The sequence below is a fragment of the Rhinolophus sinicus genome, chromosome 5 (assembly GCF_057876585.1).
Source record: "Rhinolophus sinicus isolate RSI-liver-muscle chromosome 5, RSI-T2T, whole genome shotgun sequence".
NCBI classification, from domain to species: Eukaryota; Metazoa; Chordata; class Mammalia; order Chiroptera; family Rhinolophidae; genus Rhinolophus; species Rhinolophus sinicus.
In genome coordinates this window covers 23,833,395-23,853,891 of record NC_142505.1, presented here as the reverse complement: position 1 = coordinate 23,853,891, position 20,497 = coordinate 23,833,395, and the positions used below count along the sequence as shown (strand labels likewise).

The window sequence follows — 20,497 nt, the reverse complement described above, 5'->3', positions numbered from 1 at the left end:
TCTTTTTCTCATGGATTCTATATTCTAGACACAGGAGACAGGTAATCAGTAAGTACCAACTGAAATGAACAATTCAGATTGCAAACAAGATGAAGGAAAAGGAAAAAGGAAAACAACAACAACGGTGTGATGGTTCTGAGAAGGAGTGGGTGACTAACTTTGCTCAAATGGTCAAGGAAAGGTTTTTAAAGAAGTTGACAAGTAATCTTACACTAGAATGACAAAAGGAGGTAAAGAAACCAATGTTTTTATTCTGATTTCCATAAAAAAGATGAGCTTACTAAAAAAAGAAACGTGAAATCCTATTTGTGGCTCCACACACCCGGTGCTTCAAACAACTGCAAAAACCTCAGGAAAGCAAAGGAATCCACCACTTTCTCAAGGAAATTTTCCGAAACCACCTTTTCCCAAAGACATAGATTAAAAGGAATTGTCTTAATTCATCTCTATAGCAGAATTTGGTACAAAGAATATATAGGGGAGAAATGGAATGCTTATTCCTCTTGTAAATTCAGTACTTTATAAAACAATATTCCAATATCAATAAAATTATGTCTTTGAATTATAATGCCAACAGGAATTGCTTCAAAAAAGAATAGTTCTGTGGCTATATTCAGTAGCATTTACTTTCACTCACCGAAAAATAAAAGCAAATCAAATTTACTAGCAGATGGTCCCACTTCCAATGTATAACAAAACTTTGAAATTCATTACAAATAAAATTCTGATAGTATCTGTTTAACAATCACAGACTTCCCATGTAAAACCCCAAACAAATCAGTTACTATTGAATTGCTGTTCGAGTCAAAACACTTAGCCAAGTGGCATGAAAACTCCTAAAATCATCCATTACTCAAACTACTTTTCATCAAAACACCTTTAAAAAAAAAATGTTTCCTACTCCCTGACTTGTTTCAGAATAAGAGAGGTAAATAGAAGTGAATTAGGGAGCAGTCATGGTGAATATTCAGAATGAATCATGGAATATTTTGACTAAAAAGCAATTTTTACTTTGTAAACCAGTGCATGCTATATATTATTACACTGTAACTAAGCATACTAAACTAAATAAGGCAAAATAATGTAAAGATATTGACCAAAAGGTCTGCATTACCCAATACATTGATCATTATAAGAACTGCTGTACTCTGATATTAATACTGTCCAAGGAATGCTTTATGTTTTTGAACTTCAAAACAGGTCTTTAAAACTGAATCTCACTAGCACCTGAGACCAGTAACATGCTAAGAGGTTACATGCTAATTTGAAACACGCTAAATGTTTCCAATTTATTTACTGATTGGGGTAGTGTTTGAATCTTCACAAATTCTAAATGTCTGTGGAGCAGGGAGGATGGAGAATCTAAACTTCTCTGTTCAGGTAAGTGCTTTTCTCTTGCTTTGACTCACTTTTACAAATTGTTATGCGTCTAGACCTTTTAAAATTTCCCCTTTGGAGAAAATTATACATTTAACCTTTAATAAATAAAAAACTCACCCCACGCTCCCCAGCTCTACCCCTCCCCCCAACAAATCGGAAGGCTTAAGAATTAGCACTAATAATAATCCTACAATGATCACTGGGAAATCCTCCTCCAAAATGACAACTGCAGTTAAGAAGGTCAAAATCCACCAGGAGTAAAAAAACTCCCCCAAATTAGTCCTTGTCCGAAGGATGGCGCGGGGGTGGGGGGAGCGCACAGCTGGCACAACTCCTGCTAATCAGACCAACTTCAAGCGACTCAGAGGAAGATGCTGCGTCAAGAGAAGCAAAGAAGTGCGACCCAGGAGGCTAACGAAATCGCCACCGACTCCCCAAGGAGGCGGGGAGAAGCCAAGTCGCCAGGCACCGGCAACAGCGCACGCCAACATTCAGGATTATTCTTTCCAAACCCGGCAGTTCCGGGGCAGGAGAAAAAAGGGGGTGGGGGGCCCACAGCCCCTTAAACCGCTCCCCCCGCCGTGTTTGCCAACCTTTTCCGAACCCCCGTGTCACAGAACTTCTTCATCATGGAAACTTCCACTCGGTTCGGCGCTGAGGATGCCAAACTCCATTTCACAAGGAGCCTGTCAACAGCCGGGTTGGGGTTTGAGGAACACAGCCACCGCGACTGGAGCGGCCCCCGGCCACCCGGCTCTACCACTGCCCACGCTCTGGTTCTCTGAGAGCTGCCGCACGGTGCCCTAACACGAGAGGGCACCTCTTTCCCGATCCGGGGCGCAAAAACCCCGCGGAGGCAGGTAATAGGGCGGCTGACACCCCCACCCACCCACGCCCGCCCGCGCACGCTCAGGTTCCCGCGACACCCTGGTTACCATCCTGCCCACCCTTCTGGACATTTGGATCTGTCGCCCCCTCCTTCCCTTTCACCCCCGCCCCGCACCTCCGCCTCTGCTTGGTCCTCTCCCCAAATTACCAGTGCCCTGGAGCCAGATGGGTTGGGCGCCCCTGCCCGGGGGAAGGCAGCCGGCGGGCGCTTGCCCCGAGCCCGGGGAGCAGAAGGTCTCCTTTCTAAGCGCACTCACATTATTCATGCAAAGTTAATCCCCGCCGCGTCACGGCCGCTTGCCCGAGGATGTGCGCCTTCCTTGGCCAAACCCCACAGTCTCCACCCTCCTCCGCCCCCTCCTCCGGGCGGCCGGGTCCCGCGGAGCGCGGCGACGGGACGTCGCGCGAGTCCTGCAAAATGTCAACTCCTTGGGCGAAGAGAGGCGGCCGCCGCCAGGGCCGCGTCAGCCCTCCCCTGCCACTCCACTTTTATAGGCGTAGGAAGCGAGTGTGGCCCGGGCACCGGAGTCCCCGCCTCTCCCGGCCCCCCGCGCGTCCAGCCCGCCCCGGCCCGCTCCCCGGGCGCTGCCTTACTCTGATCCCGGGACACCCGTTCTGCGACGCTTCTGCGAACCGGTGACCTGGTTTCCCCTCCAGCCCTCCCGGCGGTCGACTCGCGCGGCGGCGGCGGCGGCGGCGGCAGCGGCCAAGAGCAGGCAAACCCGGCTCCGCCAGGGGCGCAGCGAGGAAATGGCCTCCCGGCCACACGCCCCGCCGCCGCCGCCCGGCTGGCACCCGACGCGCCCCTCCCGGATCCCGCCCGGATCCCGCCGGGCTCCCTGACTTGTCCAGCCCTCCGGGCTCGCGTACCCCTGCCTCTCGTCTACGCACACACCATTCGGGCTGCCCGCCTCCACACCTGCCTCCCCAGGTTCGGCTGCTCTCCCTCCTCCCAGTCCCAGCCGTGCCTTCCACCCAGGGTGCCCTTCCCGGTGTGGGATGTTGCGGTGGTTTTGGTGGCCGCGCGTCCACCCACCCAGCTGCGCGCGCGCGGAGGTTCAGGTTTGGGCGTCATTCCTCTAGCAGGCAAAGAGGAAGGAATGGGGGACAAGTGACCGGGGGTGGGGGTGGGGTGGGGGTGGGGCGGAAAGGAGGTGACTTCCAGAAGTATGGGCTTTAGTTTTGCCCCGTCGGGCTGCGCTCCTCCCTTTTTCTCCAAACCACTTGTGGCGCGTGTGGGGCCGACACAGCGCCCTGGCCCCTCCTGGGGGTCTCCCACTGGCCGCGCTGTCTGGCGTCCTCGTACCATCACCACCTCTCGGGACTGGAAGTTTGGAAAATACCTGGCTTGCTCTTGAGGGAGACATCCTCACACCATTATGCATATCCTGGGAGATGTGTGCCGTGGTTGACACTCCACCGGTTCCAGAAGGGCTATCCTATTACTTTGTCTTTACCCTGGACATGTACAAATAAAACTGAAGACAAAAATAATGTATACTCTTGAAAAGTTCTGTCCAGGCAAATAGGAATTTCTAAGTGCCCTCCACCCCCCAAAAAACACACTGAAGGCCCTGGATTGATAGAAAATGAAATAGGCAGCTACGTTCTGGGCCAGAAGAATGCTTGTAAAAACACTGAGTACCCCCAAACAGCTAAAATGCAGTCGTAGAGAAGCTATAGTTGCAACAAAACTATTTTGACCAGAGTACAGTTATTTTCTTATAGATAATATTAAAAGAATTCTGACTTCATTATTCACTGTACACATTTATTCATATAGCAATGTGACAGATTTGTATGTATCATCGACTTCCCGAACAGTGTATGAATGATTTATTGGAGAGTTTTCTAGATTGCCAGCCAGTGACGTGTGTTTTATTCCAGCTTCTGGTGAGTATCCCACGGAAAGGGGCGAGAAGCCACCACCCCTGCATACAGCATCAGCCATCACAGCTGTCAGGAATTCGGAAACTGTTCCCGGCGCCTGATGCATAGTTTCAGCGCGCTTCCAGAGAAAGTCGCAGACCCTAAGGCTCCCTAGCTAGAGAAAGGAGCCTCTCCCTTTAGACTCCACGGACCCTATTTCTCCTCGGTCTTTGGCAATAAATCCTTGTTTCATTCTTTACTCATCGTAGGGCTACACCATAGGACTTGAAGATTTTGTAGCTGGAGAGAAATTGTTCTCCTTTGCAAGGAAGTTCCTGAACTTTCTGCCAAAGCTGCCCCGGGATGTTTTGGTTGGTTTGGAGGAACACTGTGTAGTCTGCACCATTTGTTCCAAACAGGGGGCCCCCTGGTGGCTAAGTGTGAATGAAAAAGTTGGCCACTGAGGAAAAAGCCTGGCTCGGATAGGCCACAACAGTTGACAGCCGGATTTTCACAGGGGCCGCTGGAGTAGGTAAACAACTTTGTAATAATGGGAGGAAGAGGTGGTGGTGGTGGTGGTGGTGCTGGTGGTGCTGGTGGTGGTGCTGGTGGTGCTGGTGGTGGTGCTGGTGGTGTGATGGTGCTGGTAGTGGTGGTGGTGTGTGAGGGGTGATGCTAATCTTCCTTTACAAAAGTGGATGATAGGCCTTAAAGGCTGCTGCACCTTTTTATTTTTTCTCTTCCTGAATATATCTTGGAGCTAAATTCTATCTTAATTAGGTAACACCAGAGAAATACAGAGAATGAAGTATAACAAATTCTTTTGTTGTCCTTTGTTCAAATGGTTTTGTCTTTCTAATCTCATTTTGCCTGGAAACTTCTGAAATATAGAGTAAATTAAGCATTAAATAAATAATGTGGTATTATTCAAACAATTCATGAGACCATGATTGCAGTAATGTTTTATAACAATGGAGGAGGAAAATTTTAATGCACCATTATTGAAACAACATGAACTACTAGGATTCCATTTGAATTGGCCCTCTGATGGTAAAGAAGGGTTGCGAACAGAACATGCAATTTTTTTTCCTGATTTAACTCTAGGGGGTACAATGGGTGATGTGGGTGTGAGGTGAGAGTGAAAATCAGAGATTTCACAGAACTAGGTAGCACTTGAAACAGTCCATCAAGAATAGACCAGATTTTAGCAGGGAGTGTTAGAACAAGAGGAATGACCATTCCAGGTTCTGGAACAATTGGTATTCTTTCATTCATTCAACAACTCAGTTCAACTTCTCAAGCTAGCTGGGCAGCCAAATGACCCAGCCCTGGAGATTCTGATTCTATCTGTTCATTGTTAGTTCTTGGAATATATTTTGTGAAGGTCCCAATGATTCTGGTCCATGGCCAGACAGATAAAAATGCCAAGTCTGTCCCTTCCCTTCAGGAAAGACAGACTATTAGGGGAGATGACATGTTCAAAATTAACTCTAAATGTGAAGGTGTACTGAGATATATAGAAACATTAATTGCTAGATGATTCCTGGTGAGGAGGCTGCAATAATCCACGAAGAATGAGGGGCTCAGGTAAGACTTCCTGCAGAAGGCAGCTGGTTGAAAATTTGGGGAGAAGTCAGAGAGAGGGAAAGATGCAGCTGTCTATCTTATTTTCAGGGCCTGGTGCAAAATGAAAATGTGGGGCCCTTGATTCAAAAACCAGGAAAAAAGTGCCATTAAAGGTACAATATATAAAGCTATCTCCTTTCTTCCATGTTCCCTCTTTGGCATCATCGTGGCATTTTTTATTTGCTATTTAATATTGTAAGTAAAGAAAAATAAACACTTAAAATTATTAGCATCAATTTTACTGTTAATCTTTACATCATGCAACGTTAGTTTTAAATGCAAATATAAGAGCATTCAACTCGTGTGAAATCAACAAAATTACACAACTTGTATTTTGTAGCTAGTATGTAATATGTATTCTGTAGTTTATATATGCACATATGTTTTGTTCTTATCAGAACAGGGGAAACACAGCACAAAACTAATGGAACTGTTTTTATTTTACTTCTTGATATGTGCTCATTCTACCAACACTCTGTCTTTGACTTACTGACGAGTAAGGAAGAACTATGGGAAAAGGAAAAGGAACTATGGGTTGCCTTTTCGTTCAATGTCATCATTTTCATAGTAAAAGGTTAGCTAATACAGGGAAGTAACACTAGTAAGAAAGCACATGATAGAGTTCCTTGGTTGTTGCCTTCTTTTTGCATTCAAAGCAAGTTCTGGTTGGAATGGAAAGCGTGGCCTCTTGGGGTTGTCAATGCTCCCATTTACTGAGTCATAGATGTAACATGCTTACCGTGTACTCGGTTTGCGTTTTGCTGACCTCTCACGCATCATGAGGCCACTGGAATTCTGTGCTCATGGGACATCAAGAATGCTATATATGAGTGCAGCAGCAAAGAACAGCTGTGAGCATATATATTGAGTGTATCGCCTTTGCTCATGCACGTGTTCCATTGTCCCATCAAATGTCACTTACAAAACACAAGTTCAAAGACAAAATTAGAATGAATTTTATGATGGTGAAAACAGAGCATTAAACTAAGTGCCAGGCCTGGAGCACAGGACCCTTCTGAGCATGGGGCCCTGTGCATCTGCACAGATTGCATGCCCACGCAGCTGGCCCTGGAGAAAGAACTAAGTCCTTTGTCATGGTAGAAGCCTAGCGCATGTTGGAGGTGCAGCAGACATTCTGGCATGGCCAGTTATAGCAAGCAGTATATAATATAGCTAATATTTATTAAACATGCATGATATTCCAGGTATTATCCTAAATACTTCACACATTTTTTAAAAAAATTGCCGAAGAACTCGGTGAAGCAGTATTTTTATGCACTCCATTTTCCAGATGGGGAAGCAAAGACATAGAAAGGTCAAATAATTTGTTCAAGCTCAGGCTCAGTCACTGTGTTGGCAGAGGCAGTACACTCAACCCACCCATCATGCTACCTGTGTGCAGGAAAAGGAGTGATGGGGCAGGCACATGGGGCTGGAAAATGTGAGCATGTTCTGGGAAGCACGACACATCTCCCTAGTTCCTTGCTTAAGGGGCTGCTGTGCATTGAGACAATCAGAAAAGGCCTAAATGAAACATACATGTCACTAACTAGAAACCTAGAAAATTCCTTAATTACATTCTCTTCCCTTGTTTTCCAACTAGAGGTAGAAGATTCAGAGGCCCGTGGGCAGGAACTAGTAAGCCATAAGCTGGAAGGAACCTGGGTCCCTTAGTCACCATGTGGAAGAGAATGAGAAGATTCACCTTGAACTGTTGCAGTCATTGAGTAATCAATTTCTTTTGTGGTAAGCCACTGAAATATGAAAGTTTATTTGTTCCAGTAGTTAGTGTTATGCCAACATACCCATCAACCAAGCCAAACTCCATCACAGCATAAATCATCTTTTCTTTAAATAGATACTGTTAAAATAATTTGCTAGGCCTAGGCACACCAATGTGGACATAGCTCCAGAACAAAATGTGGTTTAAAAATGTTCAGGGTAATAATTTTTTAATTGAAGTGTAATTTATGTATAGTAAAATAGATAAATCCTAAGTGTTCAGTTGGATAAATGTTTATATTCTTATACTCCTGTGTAATCACCACACAGAACAAGATAGAAAACATTTCCAGCAATCCAGAAAGTTTCTCTGTACCTTTCCTCTGTTCATAACCACTTCTTTTCTAGAAGTAAATACTATTTTGATTCCTATCATCATTTATTAGCTTTGCTAATATCATTTATTTCATTGAGCCTCCTATAAATGGAATCACACAATGTATTCCCTCATGTAGCTGGTTTCTTTCACTCCATGTAATGTTTTTGAGATAGGTCCACGTTATTGTATGGATTAGATAGTTCTATTTTCAATTTCTATTTGATATTCAATCATATACCACCTCAATTTATTCATTCTCCAATTAATGGACATTTCAGTTGTTTCCAGTTTGGGGCTATTACAAATAAAGCAGCTATAAAAATCCTTAAACAAATAGTTTCGTGGATACATGCACTCATATTTCTTGGGAATATGCTTAGCCGTGGAATTGCTGGTCATATGTCATCTCTTAATCATTCTATTAAAGCTCTCTGAGATGCAAGCACAATTATGAACAAGTAGAACATGGGCAATTAGCACTTACTAACTTTTGTTCATTCTTACAGTTATCACAAATAAAATACCAAACAAAGTCTAACTTGAGTGAATATTATCCAGTATCACAAGGACGAAAATTATAAAAATAATCAGTGTTCAAAACTACTATGGTAGTAATTACAATCTCTGCTTGCAGCCACAAATCATCACCCATGAACTAAGCCACATACTCAACACCTATGCAAAAACGAAAATGTTGATGAATTAAAGTGCATTGAGAAAAAGGTGAATGGGGGAAAGGAAGGTAAAAATATGAAAACATCTCTAAATTAAATCTTAATTGTCAGCCATTAGAAAGATAGATTTAAAGTGAATTGAGTAATTGCTAATTGGACTGTAATAACCTATGTTCATTGTGAGCACACAAAAGTATAGTATGTTGTTAAATTCTTTGTCAATCACAGAAGAAATTTAGTGGTTGAAGACATTTTCCCAAAACATGCCAGTTAAGTGTACTTCTTTTTATTTTTTTAGTTATGTTTATATGTATCAAAAATGGAAATATAATTTTAAAAATTCTATGAAGATATCCTTTCTGTTTAGGAAGGGAATAAAGTAAGTCTTAGTCATTTTCATGGAATAAATTCTAATTCGTCTAGATGCAATAACACATATAATATGCTTATGATTACAGGCTATTTTCAGATCCTCAAATTCCCGAATGAGTCATATTTGGAGTGACAATCATAATTTTGAATTTCTTGCTTTTGTCAGTTTAAATGGGATTTTCAATTTGAGGGCAATACAGGTCTTATTGACACTTCCTATCTTCATGTATAATAGCTCTCTTTTACAATAAACTTGCCTCATTGCAAATTTACAAAGCATTGCATAAATTATTAGTCACAGAACTCCTACAGACACAACTGCAGAGCATATTTTGAACATCTATAAATGATACAGTAGGGGCTAACAAACAAATCTAGAACTGGCAGAGAAAACAAAAGAGTTTTCCATTTATGCAGATTTAGAGCAAAGCCCTCCACTGTGGTTCATACCAGATAAAGGGCTGGCTAAGGATTTGAGCTCTATGTTTGTAGCTTTTCTAATCATTTTGGGCATGTTACTTAGCTTCTCCACACCTCATCTGTAAAAATTGAGAAAATAATCATGCCTGCTTGACAGGGATGCTGTGAGGAATAACTATAATAATAGATGAATAATGCTGAGTACAGTGTTTGGCATCTACAAGTGGTCAATGAATAGGATCTGCTGTTACTGTGTAAAAAATTAACTTATGATATTTGAAAACTTAGAAAAATGGCAAAGGCTAAAATCTTATCTTGAAAAATACTTTTTTTCATAAATTAATTGACACAACAGATATTTGTAATAATATTTGCAAACTGCCTACTCCTGGGCTGGGACTATGGTAGGCTCTGGAGAGAGAACAGTAAGCAGGACAGTCAAAATCGCTCCCCTTGTGGGACTTACATGTTATTAAACAGGATGTAAATTCTCTGAAGGAGGAAGAACACTCCTATCTTTGGCAAAGATTGGGCACGAATGCAGATACGTGGCTGAATTTAGATGTGCAGAAATAATATATTCTGGAGACAGACTCCTTTGCTGATCTATGATTTCTAGCCTTTCATGATTGTCTTTTGAAGGAAATGGCTCCGTTCTTAGAAAAAAATCTTTTTGTGAATATTATTTTTTTTCTGTAGCACTTCCTAACAGCTACTAAACTCTTAAGTCAGAATACCTTTCTCTAACATCCAGTTTCTAGAATGCTTGGAATTCTTTTCCAATACAGGTGAGAGTACAGTCTTCCAGAAATCTCTGAATGCTGAGTTTGGAGCTGATCTGATCTGATCTGAGCCATGCTCGTAATTATTTATATTCCCTTGGCCTAGTCAGATCTTCCCTGGTCCTCCCATTCAGATGAATAAATGTAAGGGATTGAACTATATAATTCCGAAAATCCCTCTCAGCGTTTATATTTTAAAAGTATATGCAAGTTTATCCTCATTCAATGACCAAAGAAGGACATTTGTTTTTTGGAGTGCTCCTTATTTTTTCTAACAATATTTTTGCATTTATCAACTAAACTAAGAACTTGGGAAATGTAATTTTTTAAAGCAGGCTGTGGTAGTATTCTCCATTTTGGGGTAAAAATGAAATGGGCTAATTTCCATCCATGATAGCATCTCCTTTTGGGAAGACAGGAAAGCAGCTTCATTGTTTTCCTGACCATTTCAATAGCATTTCCCATTAGATATGCAAGTGAAATGACAGAAAGCTTTAATTTGCTTATTTGGATAAACTACAGATTGAATTTGCCATCACATTTGGATTTGATTGATTAATAGCAAAAGACTCTATAAGCTATAAATTTAGGTTATCAAATTATATTTTCTGGTATTTCTTTTAATACTTCCTAGTCATTCTTGCACTCATTCATGATATTAAAAATAATGATGATGAACGAAATTAAAGAAGAACTAAATAAACAGAGATACATTTCAAGCTCATGGATAAGAAGACTCAATATCGTCAATATGTCAGGTCTTTCCACGTTGATGTGTAGATTCAATGTAATCCTAATCAAAATCCCTGCAAGTTATTTTGGGGGATATGGATAAACTGATTCTAAAGTTTATATGGAGAGACAAAAGACCTAGGATAGCCAATACAGTATTGAAAAAGAAAAAATTTGGAGAACTGATACTACCCAATATCAAGATTTACTATAAAGCTACAGTAATCAAGACAGTGTGCTATTGGCAAAATAATAGACAAATAGATCAACTGAATAGAATAGAGAGCCCAGAAATAGATCCCCATAAATATAGTCAAGTGACATTTTACAAAGGAGCAAAGTCAATACAGTAGAGCAAAGACAGTCTTTCCACAAATGGTGCTGGAACAACTGGACCTGCACATGCAAATACAATAAACTTAGACACAGACCTTACACCATTCTCAAAAATTAACTTGAAATGGATCATAGACCTAAATATAGAATGCAAAACTAAAAAATTCCTAAAGGATAACATAGGAGAAACTCTAGATGACCTTGGGTACAGCCCTAACATTTTAGATGTAACACCAAAACAACAATTCATGAAAGAAATAATTGATAAGATGGACTTCATTAAAATTAAAAACTTTTGCTTTGTGAAAGACAATGTCAAGAGAACAAAAAGACAAGCCACAGACTGGGAGATAATATTTGCAAAAAGATATATCTGATAAAAGACTGTTATTAAAAATATACAAAGAACTCTTAAAAGTCAATAACAAAACAAACAATTTCATTAAAAAATGGGCCAAAGACCTTAACAGACACCTCACCAAAGAAGATATACAGGTGGCAAATAAGCATTTTCTCCACATCTTATGTCATCAGGGAAATGAAAATTTAAACGAGACATCTACACCCTGATTAGAATGGCCAAAATCCAGAACATTGAAAGCACCAAGTACTGGTGAGGATGTGGAGCAACAGGAACTCTGATTCATTGCAGGTGGGAATGCAAAATGATACAGCAACGTTGGAAGACAGTTTGGCAGGTGCTTACAAAACTAAACATACTCTTACCATAGAATCCAGCAATTGCACTCCTTGGTATTTACCCAAAGGAGTGGAAAACTTATGTCCACACAAAAACCTGTACACAGATGTTTATTGCAGCTTTATTCAACACAGCCAAAACTTGGAAGCAATCTGGATGTACTTCAGTAGGTAAATGAATAAATAAACGGTGGTATATCCAGACAATAGAATATTGTTCAGTGCTAAAAAGAAATGAGCTATCAGGCCATGAAAAGACATGAAGGAAACTTAAATGAGTATTCTTATCTGAAAAGGCTACAGACAAACTGTATGATTTCAAGTATATGACATTCTGGACAGGGCAAAACTGTGGGCACAGTAAAAAGATCAGTAGCCGGGGGTTTGGGGTGGGGGAGGGATGCATAGGTGGAGCGTAGAGGATATTTAGGGCAGTGAAAATACTCTGTATGATATAATAGTGATGGATACATGTCATTATACATTTATCCAAACCATAGAATGTGCAACAGTGAGAGTGAATTGTATTGTAGACTATGAACTTTGGGTGATAATGAGGCATCAACGTAGATTCCTCAGTTGTAACAAATGTACCACCATCGTGGAGGGTATTAATAATGAGGGAGGAGGTTATGAGGGTGTGGGAGGCAAGAGGCATATGGGAAATCTCTGCACCTTCCCTCAATTTTGCTATGAACTTAAAACTGCTCTAAAAAATAAAATCTTAATAAACAAATAATGATAGTTATGATGAAAAGTTGGTCCTTCATATGAGGACATTTGAGTTTTGGAAAGGCGATGATGGACATTTCCTCTAGGTTAATTTTTTTAAACCCCTTTATTTCTCAGCATAAAAAAAAAGTGTTATTGATTAAAACTGTTGGATTGACTGACATGAAACTGTCCCTACCAGGAAGTGTCTTATTCCTATCGTGTGTACTTGGTTCTTCCTTCAGGCTTCAATGTAGTAAAGAAGGCTTTATGGCTACTGAGGTTAAAGGAAACACTGGTAGTGAGAAGTGGTTGAGTCGCTCACATTATTTTCCTCGGACTCATTAGTTAACTTCCCTGGGCCCCAGTTCTTTCATCCTCAAAATGGACAAAATCTTCACTGCTGGGGGAACTAATTAAAGTTACACTTTTTAAAAAGATTTTTATTAAAATATTGCTAACATACAATATTATGTTAGTTTCAGGTGTACACCATAATTGTTCAACATTTATAGACCCAAAGAAGTGATCACCGTGATAAGTCTAGCAACCATCTGACACCATACTATGCTGTCACAGTATTATTGACTATATTCCCCATGCTGTACATTACATCCCCATGACTTATTTGTTTTATACCTGGAAATTTTAAACTCTTATTTCTCTTCACCTTTTCCTCCCTTTTTTAATTTATCAATTACAGTTGACATTCAATATTATTTTACATTAGTTTCAGGTGTGTACAGCACAGTGGTTAGATATTTATATAATTTCAGAAGTATTCCCTCTGACTAGTCTAGTACCTACCTAGCACTATATTTAGTTGTTACCATACTATTGACCATATTCCCAATGCTTTACAGACCCATGACTATTTTGTAACTACCAGTTTGGACTTCTTAATCCCTTCCCCCTTTCACCCCTAAAGTCACACTTTAAAAATGGTGAACTAAGTACCTGGATTTGGGTGCTCAGCTTTCCTTTTCTTCTCATAAATGGTCTTCCTTCTGAGTGAGGTCACACATTCTCATGATTGATGGTGGTGATAAAATTTGCATGAGTGGTAAGCAGAGACCTGAGACCAAATTTCCTCAAAGAGGCAGTGGCGGGAAGATCGTGGGCTTGGCCTACAGTGCCCTCCTCCACTATTTACTGCAAGGCTTGTCACAACTTGGACAGTCTGCCTATCAGTAAAAAAAGACCATATGAAGAGAAAAGAAAGAAATGGTCCTGAGCGTTAGTTTCTCTCAGCCTCAGTTTTCTCATCTGTAGCACGGGGATAAAAATGTCTGCCTTTTCTGCATCATGAAATTAAATTGTGAGGATCTAATGAGATAAGGAATGTGAAAAATGTCTGCCAGGTGAAGAATATTCTATGAAACATAACACATAATTTCCGGGGTAAAACCCACAAATACAAAAGTAGCCATGTTGAAATGACATGCCTTGACCTGAGAAGCGACCCTTCTGTAAGCCAGAGGCAAGAACGGGGGACTTTGTGAATCTAAGTAACACCTAGTTCTGGTGTCAGAACCGCAATCCAGTGGACCTTTACAAGTGAAACATGACACATGACAGTTTCCTCTTGTCTTGGCATATAACTTAACCCAAACTCCTCAACTCCTACAGTTTCTGTTTTTTTTCTATTAATTCTTTCTAAATGTGAGTCTTATCAGGAAATAATTTGGTGGAAAGCTCTACCCAGTTGGAACTCTACCGGCCATAACCCTGAAGATTGCCACCCATAATTCATGCTGTGATAGGTGGGAAGGACACTGGTTTACTACCATATTAGTGGTTGTTAGGAAAGTTAGTCTTTGTTATTCCTGCAGCATACGCTCAATGCTGCCTTAGGGTCTTTGCACATGCTGTGCTGTGCCCTCTACCTCAAGTTCTCTGTCCAGATCTTCCCATGGCTTCCTCCCTCACTTCAGTGAGCTCTCTGGTGGTCAGAGAGCCCTTCACTGGCCTTCAGCATGATGCATGGTGCTCTCATCAGCCACATCAGTAGCATCTGGGAATTGGTGAAAAATGAAAGTGCTCAGTTCCTGTGTGAGACCTACTGAACCTCTGGGGGATGGAGCCATTTTGTTAAAATGTGGATTTGAACAAATCCTCCAGGTGATGCTGGTGGAAGCTGAAGGTTAAGAACCACTACTCCAGCCCTTTACTCTGTTTTGCTTCACAGTCCTTATTTCCATCTGACGTTATATTTGCTATTTCCTTCCAGGTTTATTGTGTACCTCCTCTATTAGAATACAAGGTCTCATGGAGAGACTTGGTCACTAATAAAGCCCCAGCACTCAGAATAGCACCTGACATACAGCAGACTCTCAAAAAAGATTTTGAGACAAATGAATGATTTGCCACTTCAGGGTTGGCACTGACCCATCAAAAACAGAATACAATACAGAGAACAAGGTGTCAATGCATCATTTAAATTTTAATCCCACAAAAACTCATAGACACAGACAACAGTTTCGTGGTTACCAGAGGGTAATGGAGAGTGGGGGGTGGTAGAAGAGGGAAAAGGGGATCAAATATATGGTGATGGAAAGAGAACTGACTCTGGGTGGTGAACACACAATGCAATATATAGATGATGTATGATAGAAATGTACACTTGAAACCAGTATAATTTTACTAACCAATGTCACCCCAATACATTTAATTAAAAAATAACATATAAATAAGAGGAAAAAGAAAAAATTCAATCCCAGGTGACATGAACACATTGATGATGACTAAGAAGGGACTCAGGACAGGAATTGTCTCTCATTTCACCTGATTTTACCAAATGAGATTTATGAAAGGCCCTAGAGTTTGTAAATGTTACACCTGGGACCAGAATCAAAATCTCACAGTTCTTGTCCAGTCCGCTTACCATTACATTCAGAGTAATATTTTAGCAGCGATGATAATGCCAAGACTGTGAGGCCAAGAGTTCTTAAAAGTTTGAAAATGAGGGGGCGGCGGGGTGTTTAAAATGTTTTAGCAGGTGTGTTTTCTTTTACTGCGTGGCTCTTCGGAATCTTTAATGTACAATTCGTTTTGCAAATCTCTACGTGGAAAATGCTTTAGAATACAGTGAGTCCCAAACTTTGGATCAGGAAGTCCCTTTTCATACCTTGGACAATCTTAGGGTCCTAGTGAGTTTGACACTGTCAAACACTGTCAAACTTACAATTTCTGGGCTCTCGGACCAGTCACATAGTAATATGCTACCTGTCACTATACCAGTTAGCTTTTGCTGCCTAACAAACCACTCCCCAAATTAATGGCTTAAAGCACAAATAATTTATTTTTTTATGATTCTGTGGTTAGCTGGACAGTTCCTTAATTTGAGGTTGGATAATTTATAATCATTTCACTCACATGTCTGGTAGTTGGCAGTCTGGTTGGCCGGGGAGGCCCTCAGCGGTGATGGATCAGCTTTGTGCCTTATGGCCTTTTACGTTCCAGCAGGCTAGCCTGGTATTCGTCACGTGATGGTCTCAGGGCCCAAAGACCATCAAGAGAGCAAGCCCCAAATCACAAGCACTTTTAAAGTCTCCGCTTATGTCATGTTTGCTAAAGTTCTATTGGTCAAAGCAAGTCATGTGTTCAATCCAGACTGCAGGGAAGGAAAAATAGGCTCCACTGGTGGAGGGGAAATCAGCAAAGTGATGTTGCTAGGATGTCATTGAGTCAAATGGCTGAGGTTTAGAGGGATAAGCCAAACATCTAGCTTGAGAAATTTTAAATGAGAACAATCATATGTCCCTCTCACTCTTCTCTTGTAATTGAACAACAGCTTCAAAGAAGCCTTACTAATTCCTTGTTCTTTCCTTGGCTAGGCGACTCATCACCACACCAGGAATTTTTCTGTGTCAAGACTAACTTCTGTATCAAGCTTTTCCACAGTGCTTCAGAGATTGATACCAAAAGCTCAGAGCAAAGCTTATGATGGAATGTGAACTGGTATGTGGAGTGTGGACTGGTCTTGGCATAACCATGTCACATACTGACAGGGTAGACCTCACCCTCATTTTATGCCACATACGCAGGGTAAAAATAGACAGAGATAAAATAATGCAATGTATTTGCACAAAGAACAATGGTACTGTGTATTCATTCATCTTATCACAGAAAACTAAAGGAAGCGTGCTTTGATTATTTCAGGGCTCTTGGCAGTTAATACACCTTTAGTAGGTAGCTTTTCTCTCATCCATACGTTGAAGGCAAAGTAGGGATTAGGTGCTAAGCTCTGGAAATACCATGGTGGACAATGTAAAGTGGTCTCTCCCTTTGTAGAATTTTGAGTCAAGTGGTGTAGAAATACATTAAAAATGTATGTAGATGATAGACAGATAGATGATAGATAGATAGATAGATAGATAGACAGACAGACAGACAGACAGACAGACAGACAGATAGATAGATAGATAGATAGATAGATAGACCAACAAAGAGAAGGATGTACAAGAGAGGGTGATGGGTGAAGGCACCTAATTTAGATGGGGTTGTAAGGGAAGGTCTCTCTGAAAGGACATTTCAGCTAAATGCTGAAAGATGAGTAGCAGCCAGCCAAGTGAAGAGAGGCAAGGAAGTCATTTTTGGTAAAAGGACAGCAAAGCTCTGAGGCAGAAAAAGAATTCCTACCAACAACTCGTGGAAAGCTCATGTATTTTTTAATGAGGTTTTATTCCCTTTTCATATATATTTTAGCAATTGTGTTGCACTATAATTCACTTGGTGTGTTTGCAGTGTATGAATTGTTTATTTTCATGTTCAAGAGCAATAAGTAAATCTTCTGTGGATATATTTCTTTTTCAGTGACTCTTGACAGCTATTAAAAGTGTCTAAAATGTCTGAATAGCCAGTTTCCTCCTTCCCCATGGTTTTGTACATAGTTCCATTTCATGTGATTTTCTTCTTAAGAGAGACCATCTTCATATTTTTTGAAATATACTTTTATTTTTCTTAAAACCCCAAATAAATGGTATTTGAAAGAAAAGAATTCCTTCAGAATTCTATTAATTGTTTGTCACCATTCCATTTTGGCCAACTGGAGGAGGAGTGCCTACTCTCATTTAAGTTCTAGAATAAGGGAAGAGTCACAAAATGATTATATTATCATTGTGTGTGCATGTGTTTTTACCTGTGTGTATGTGTCTGCCTTTCCAAGCACATAGAATGGTACCAAACACATAGAAGGTGCTTAATAAATGTTTGATGAGGATATAATTCCAAAAGCTTACTCTAATTGTTTCCAAAAGAAATAATAGCTATTATTTAATGAGCATCTATTATGTGCCAGACACCTTCTATGCTCCCACACTTTCCCACTTATACACAGCAATCCTCTCAGAGATAGTAGTTGTTTTCCCATTTACAGACGAGGAAACTGAGACTTGTAAGAAATTAAGTGAATTACCCAAGATAATTTGCTTAACCTCTAAGCTATAAGAAAGGGTTTTATGATATACAGTTGTCAAAACACACACACACACACACACACACACACACACACACACACACACATAAGGAGCAAGTCAGGAGTAAAGCAATGGGTAAGACAGAATGAAATGGCAAGAGAATACACCAGAATGTGTCCTGAAAAAGAAGAGAACACTCAAATCATTTTGAAATATATAAAACCCTTTATCCTGAAGCCCTGTCAAGGTTTTCCAGTTTTTTTTCTCTTTTGTCATATTGCTGGGTTTGAACAAAAAACAGTTTCGAAGAACATCTGCTTTAAATTATCATTCTGTTTTAAAGGCTGTGTTCTATAAGCAGAATAAAAAACAGAAGGATAGCATATATTTTCACAGTTCAAGACCACATTTAACCATCAGCTTCTGCACCATTAGAAAAGGGAAGAAAACATTTTATGGTGTGTGGTGATGCCATACCCCGATTTTATGGCACATTAAAATGAGGAATAACAAATAAGACAAGTTGTAGGAACTAATGAACAAGTGGTCACGATTCGCTGTAATGGAATGATTCGTGCGCTTGTGTTTCTTAATGAGATGTGGAACACAAAGGAAAAAGGTTTGCTTTCTTTTTGTGTGCCAGGTTGAGTTCCTCTTTTTAGGGTTGCTGTATTTTCACCTTTGAAAAGAATCATGATCCAGTATGTAAAGTTCAATTTGCCTCAAGAGTTTTCCTCTGCATCTGTGTTAAAAAAAAATCTAGACCAGAGTTTCTCAATCTTAGCACTACTGACATTCTTGGATAAATCTGTGCTGCATTTTGCATTGTAGGGAGTTGAGCGGCATCCCTGTGCTCTACCCACTAGATGCCAGTAGCACATCCATCCATGCACCTCATCCTCCCCCTTTGCCACCCCATCAAAAATGTCTCCAGACTTTGCCAAATGTCCCCTAGGGGGCAAACTCATTCCCAGTTGAGAACCACTGTTTCTGCCTTTCATTGTCAGAAAATTTGAACTTTGCTGCTGAAATGATTTTCTAGATTAAGAAAATGCTTATTGGCATGAGCCCCTTACAGATAATGTAGAAAAATATAGAGCTTATTAATAACATATTATTTAATCCATGTTTATTCTAAAACAATTGAATTTAATTAAAAATAGTGTTTTCCTCAAAATACAGGAAAAGAAAAAAATTCTGCAAGCATGACATTTCAAGTAATACACGTCTTACAAACTGCCCAATAGAAATGAATGTACCAAGAAATCAGATGATTTTTACAAATGTTGCAGCAAAGGAAAAAAAAAAAGCACATTCGCTAATTATGAATTCTTTTGTTTGGTAGTAGTCCCCCAAATGTAGCAAAGGAAATTAATAACCTAGGCAATACACAGCACAACCAGAATGTATATGAATATCTTATAATATCACCTCAGTCCCTTTTCTAAGTGTTTCTGAATACAGAGACATTGTATTTAAATTTGTGATTCTCTACTTTCTCCTGCCTCACCCACTGATACTCTACTACTCAGTGGAAATATTGCAACATAAAACAATTGATCTTTTCAGAATATATCAGCAGTTAAATAACCTAATCAGGTTGAAAAGACTCTAAAGAGCATGTTCATTTTTCCAGGTTGTGGCTGAGAGAAAGTAATACATACTTACTGCTATTGCCAACACCAGGAAAGCATGAGAGTAGGAAGGATCTGGTTTACCCGATGAAGGTTAGCTGCCCAATAATGATAAATAGCAGCGAGTTGTTAATGTGTTTACATAACACATGGCTAATTAGCAAAATGTTTACCTTAGAAATAAAAGCCTAAGTCAGTGGAATATTTACATGTCATTAGGAATGATGAATGGAAAATCTGTCTGACTCCAAACCTACCTTGATTGACACTCATTGACTCTAGGAGAGAAGTGTAAATCAGACAGTCTATTAAATAAAACTGATGTATTGTTAAGAAAGTCCTCACTAATTTGGCATCACCCAGGGAAAGAAGCTGTAGAACAAAGTCGTGATGTAAAATGAGAATTATTTATTAAATTTCCTCTGAACTTCTTTCTATTTAAAACATTTTTCCTCTATCTATCATTAGCAAATGAGAGATTAGGGATTGTAGGATATGTACACATATATGTGTATAGGACAGTTTGCTTAACCAGATTTAACTGAACAACAAATATATTCAGGCAGAAAATATAGTATTATGCTAGTTCACCTTCATTTGTAGAAACCTTTTTAAAACTCACTTTTTAATAAAACGAACACAGTTTGCTCTGAAATGTGCATAATAACTAGATAGATGGTTGAGTCTTATTATAGTTATATATATATATATATATATATATATATATATATATATATATATATATATATATATATATATATGACATCTCTAGAGGCCACAGGTTGGATAATTTCATTCCTTTGGAACATACATATAAGAGAAAAACACCCTCTGCGACCCTAAAGCCAAACCCCAC

At 40.0% G+C, this 20,497-nt stretch overlaps 1 protein-coding gene and 1 pseudogene across 26 annotated transcripts in view; one reads left to right on the top strand and one right to left on the bottom strand.

The window, feature by feature from the left end:
• The window catches only part of THRB (thyroid hormone receptor beta), a 349,913-nt gene extending 346,848 nt beyond the window's left edge, over positions 1 to 3,065 (bottom strand). For 6 of the 25 annotated variants that reach the window (XM_074312763.2, XM_019745236.3, XM_019745242.3 and 3 more), the window contains exon 1: positions 2,526 to 2,764. Coding sequence is in view for 1 of the 25 variants with exons in the window: in XM_074312753.2 (XP_074168854.1) it covers positions 1,974 to 2,011 (38 nt within the window). In the remaining 24 variants the exon portion in view is untranslated. The other 19 variants (XM_074312754.2, XM_074312765.2, XM_074312764.2 and 16 more) reach the window with 13 other exon arrangements.
• Positions 1,546 to 17,613, top strand: LOC141567203 (uncharacterized; annotated as a pseudogene). Its single transcript, XR_012489653.2, has 4 exons — positions 1,546 to 2,240; positions 4,156 to 4,669; positions 7,367 to 7,509; positions 16,427 to 17,613. The product of XR_012489653.2 is annotated as an uncharacterized LOC141567203 (transcript).
• Positions 17,614 to 20,497: the final 2,884 nt, after the last annotated feature.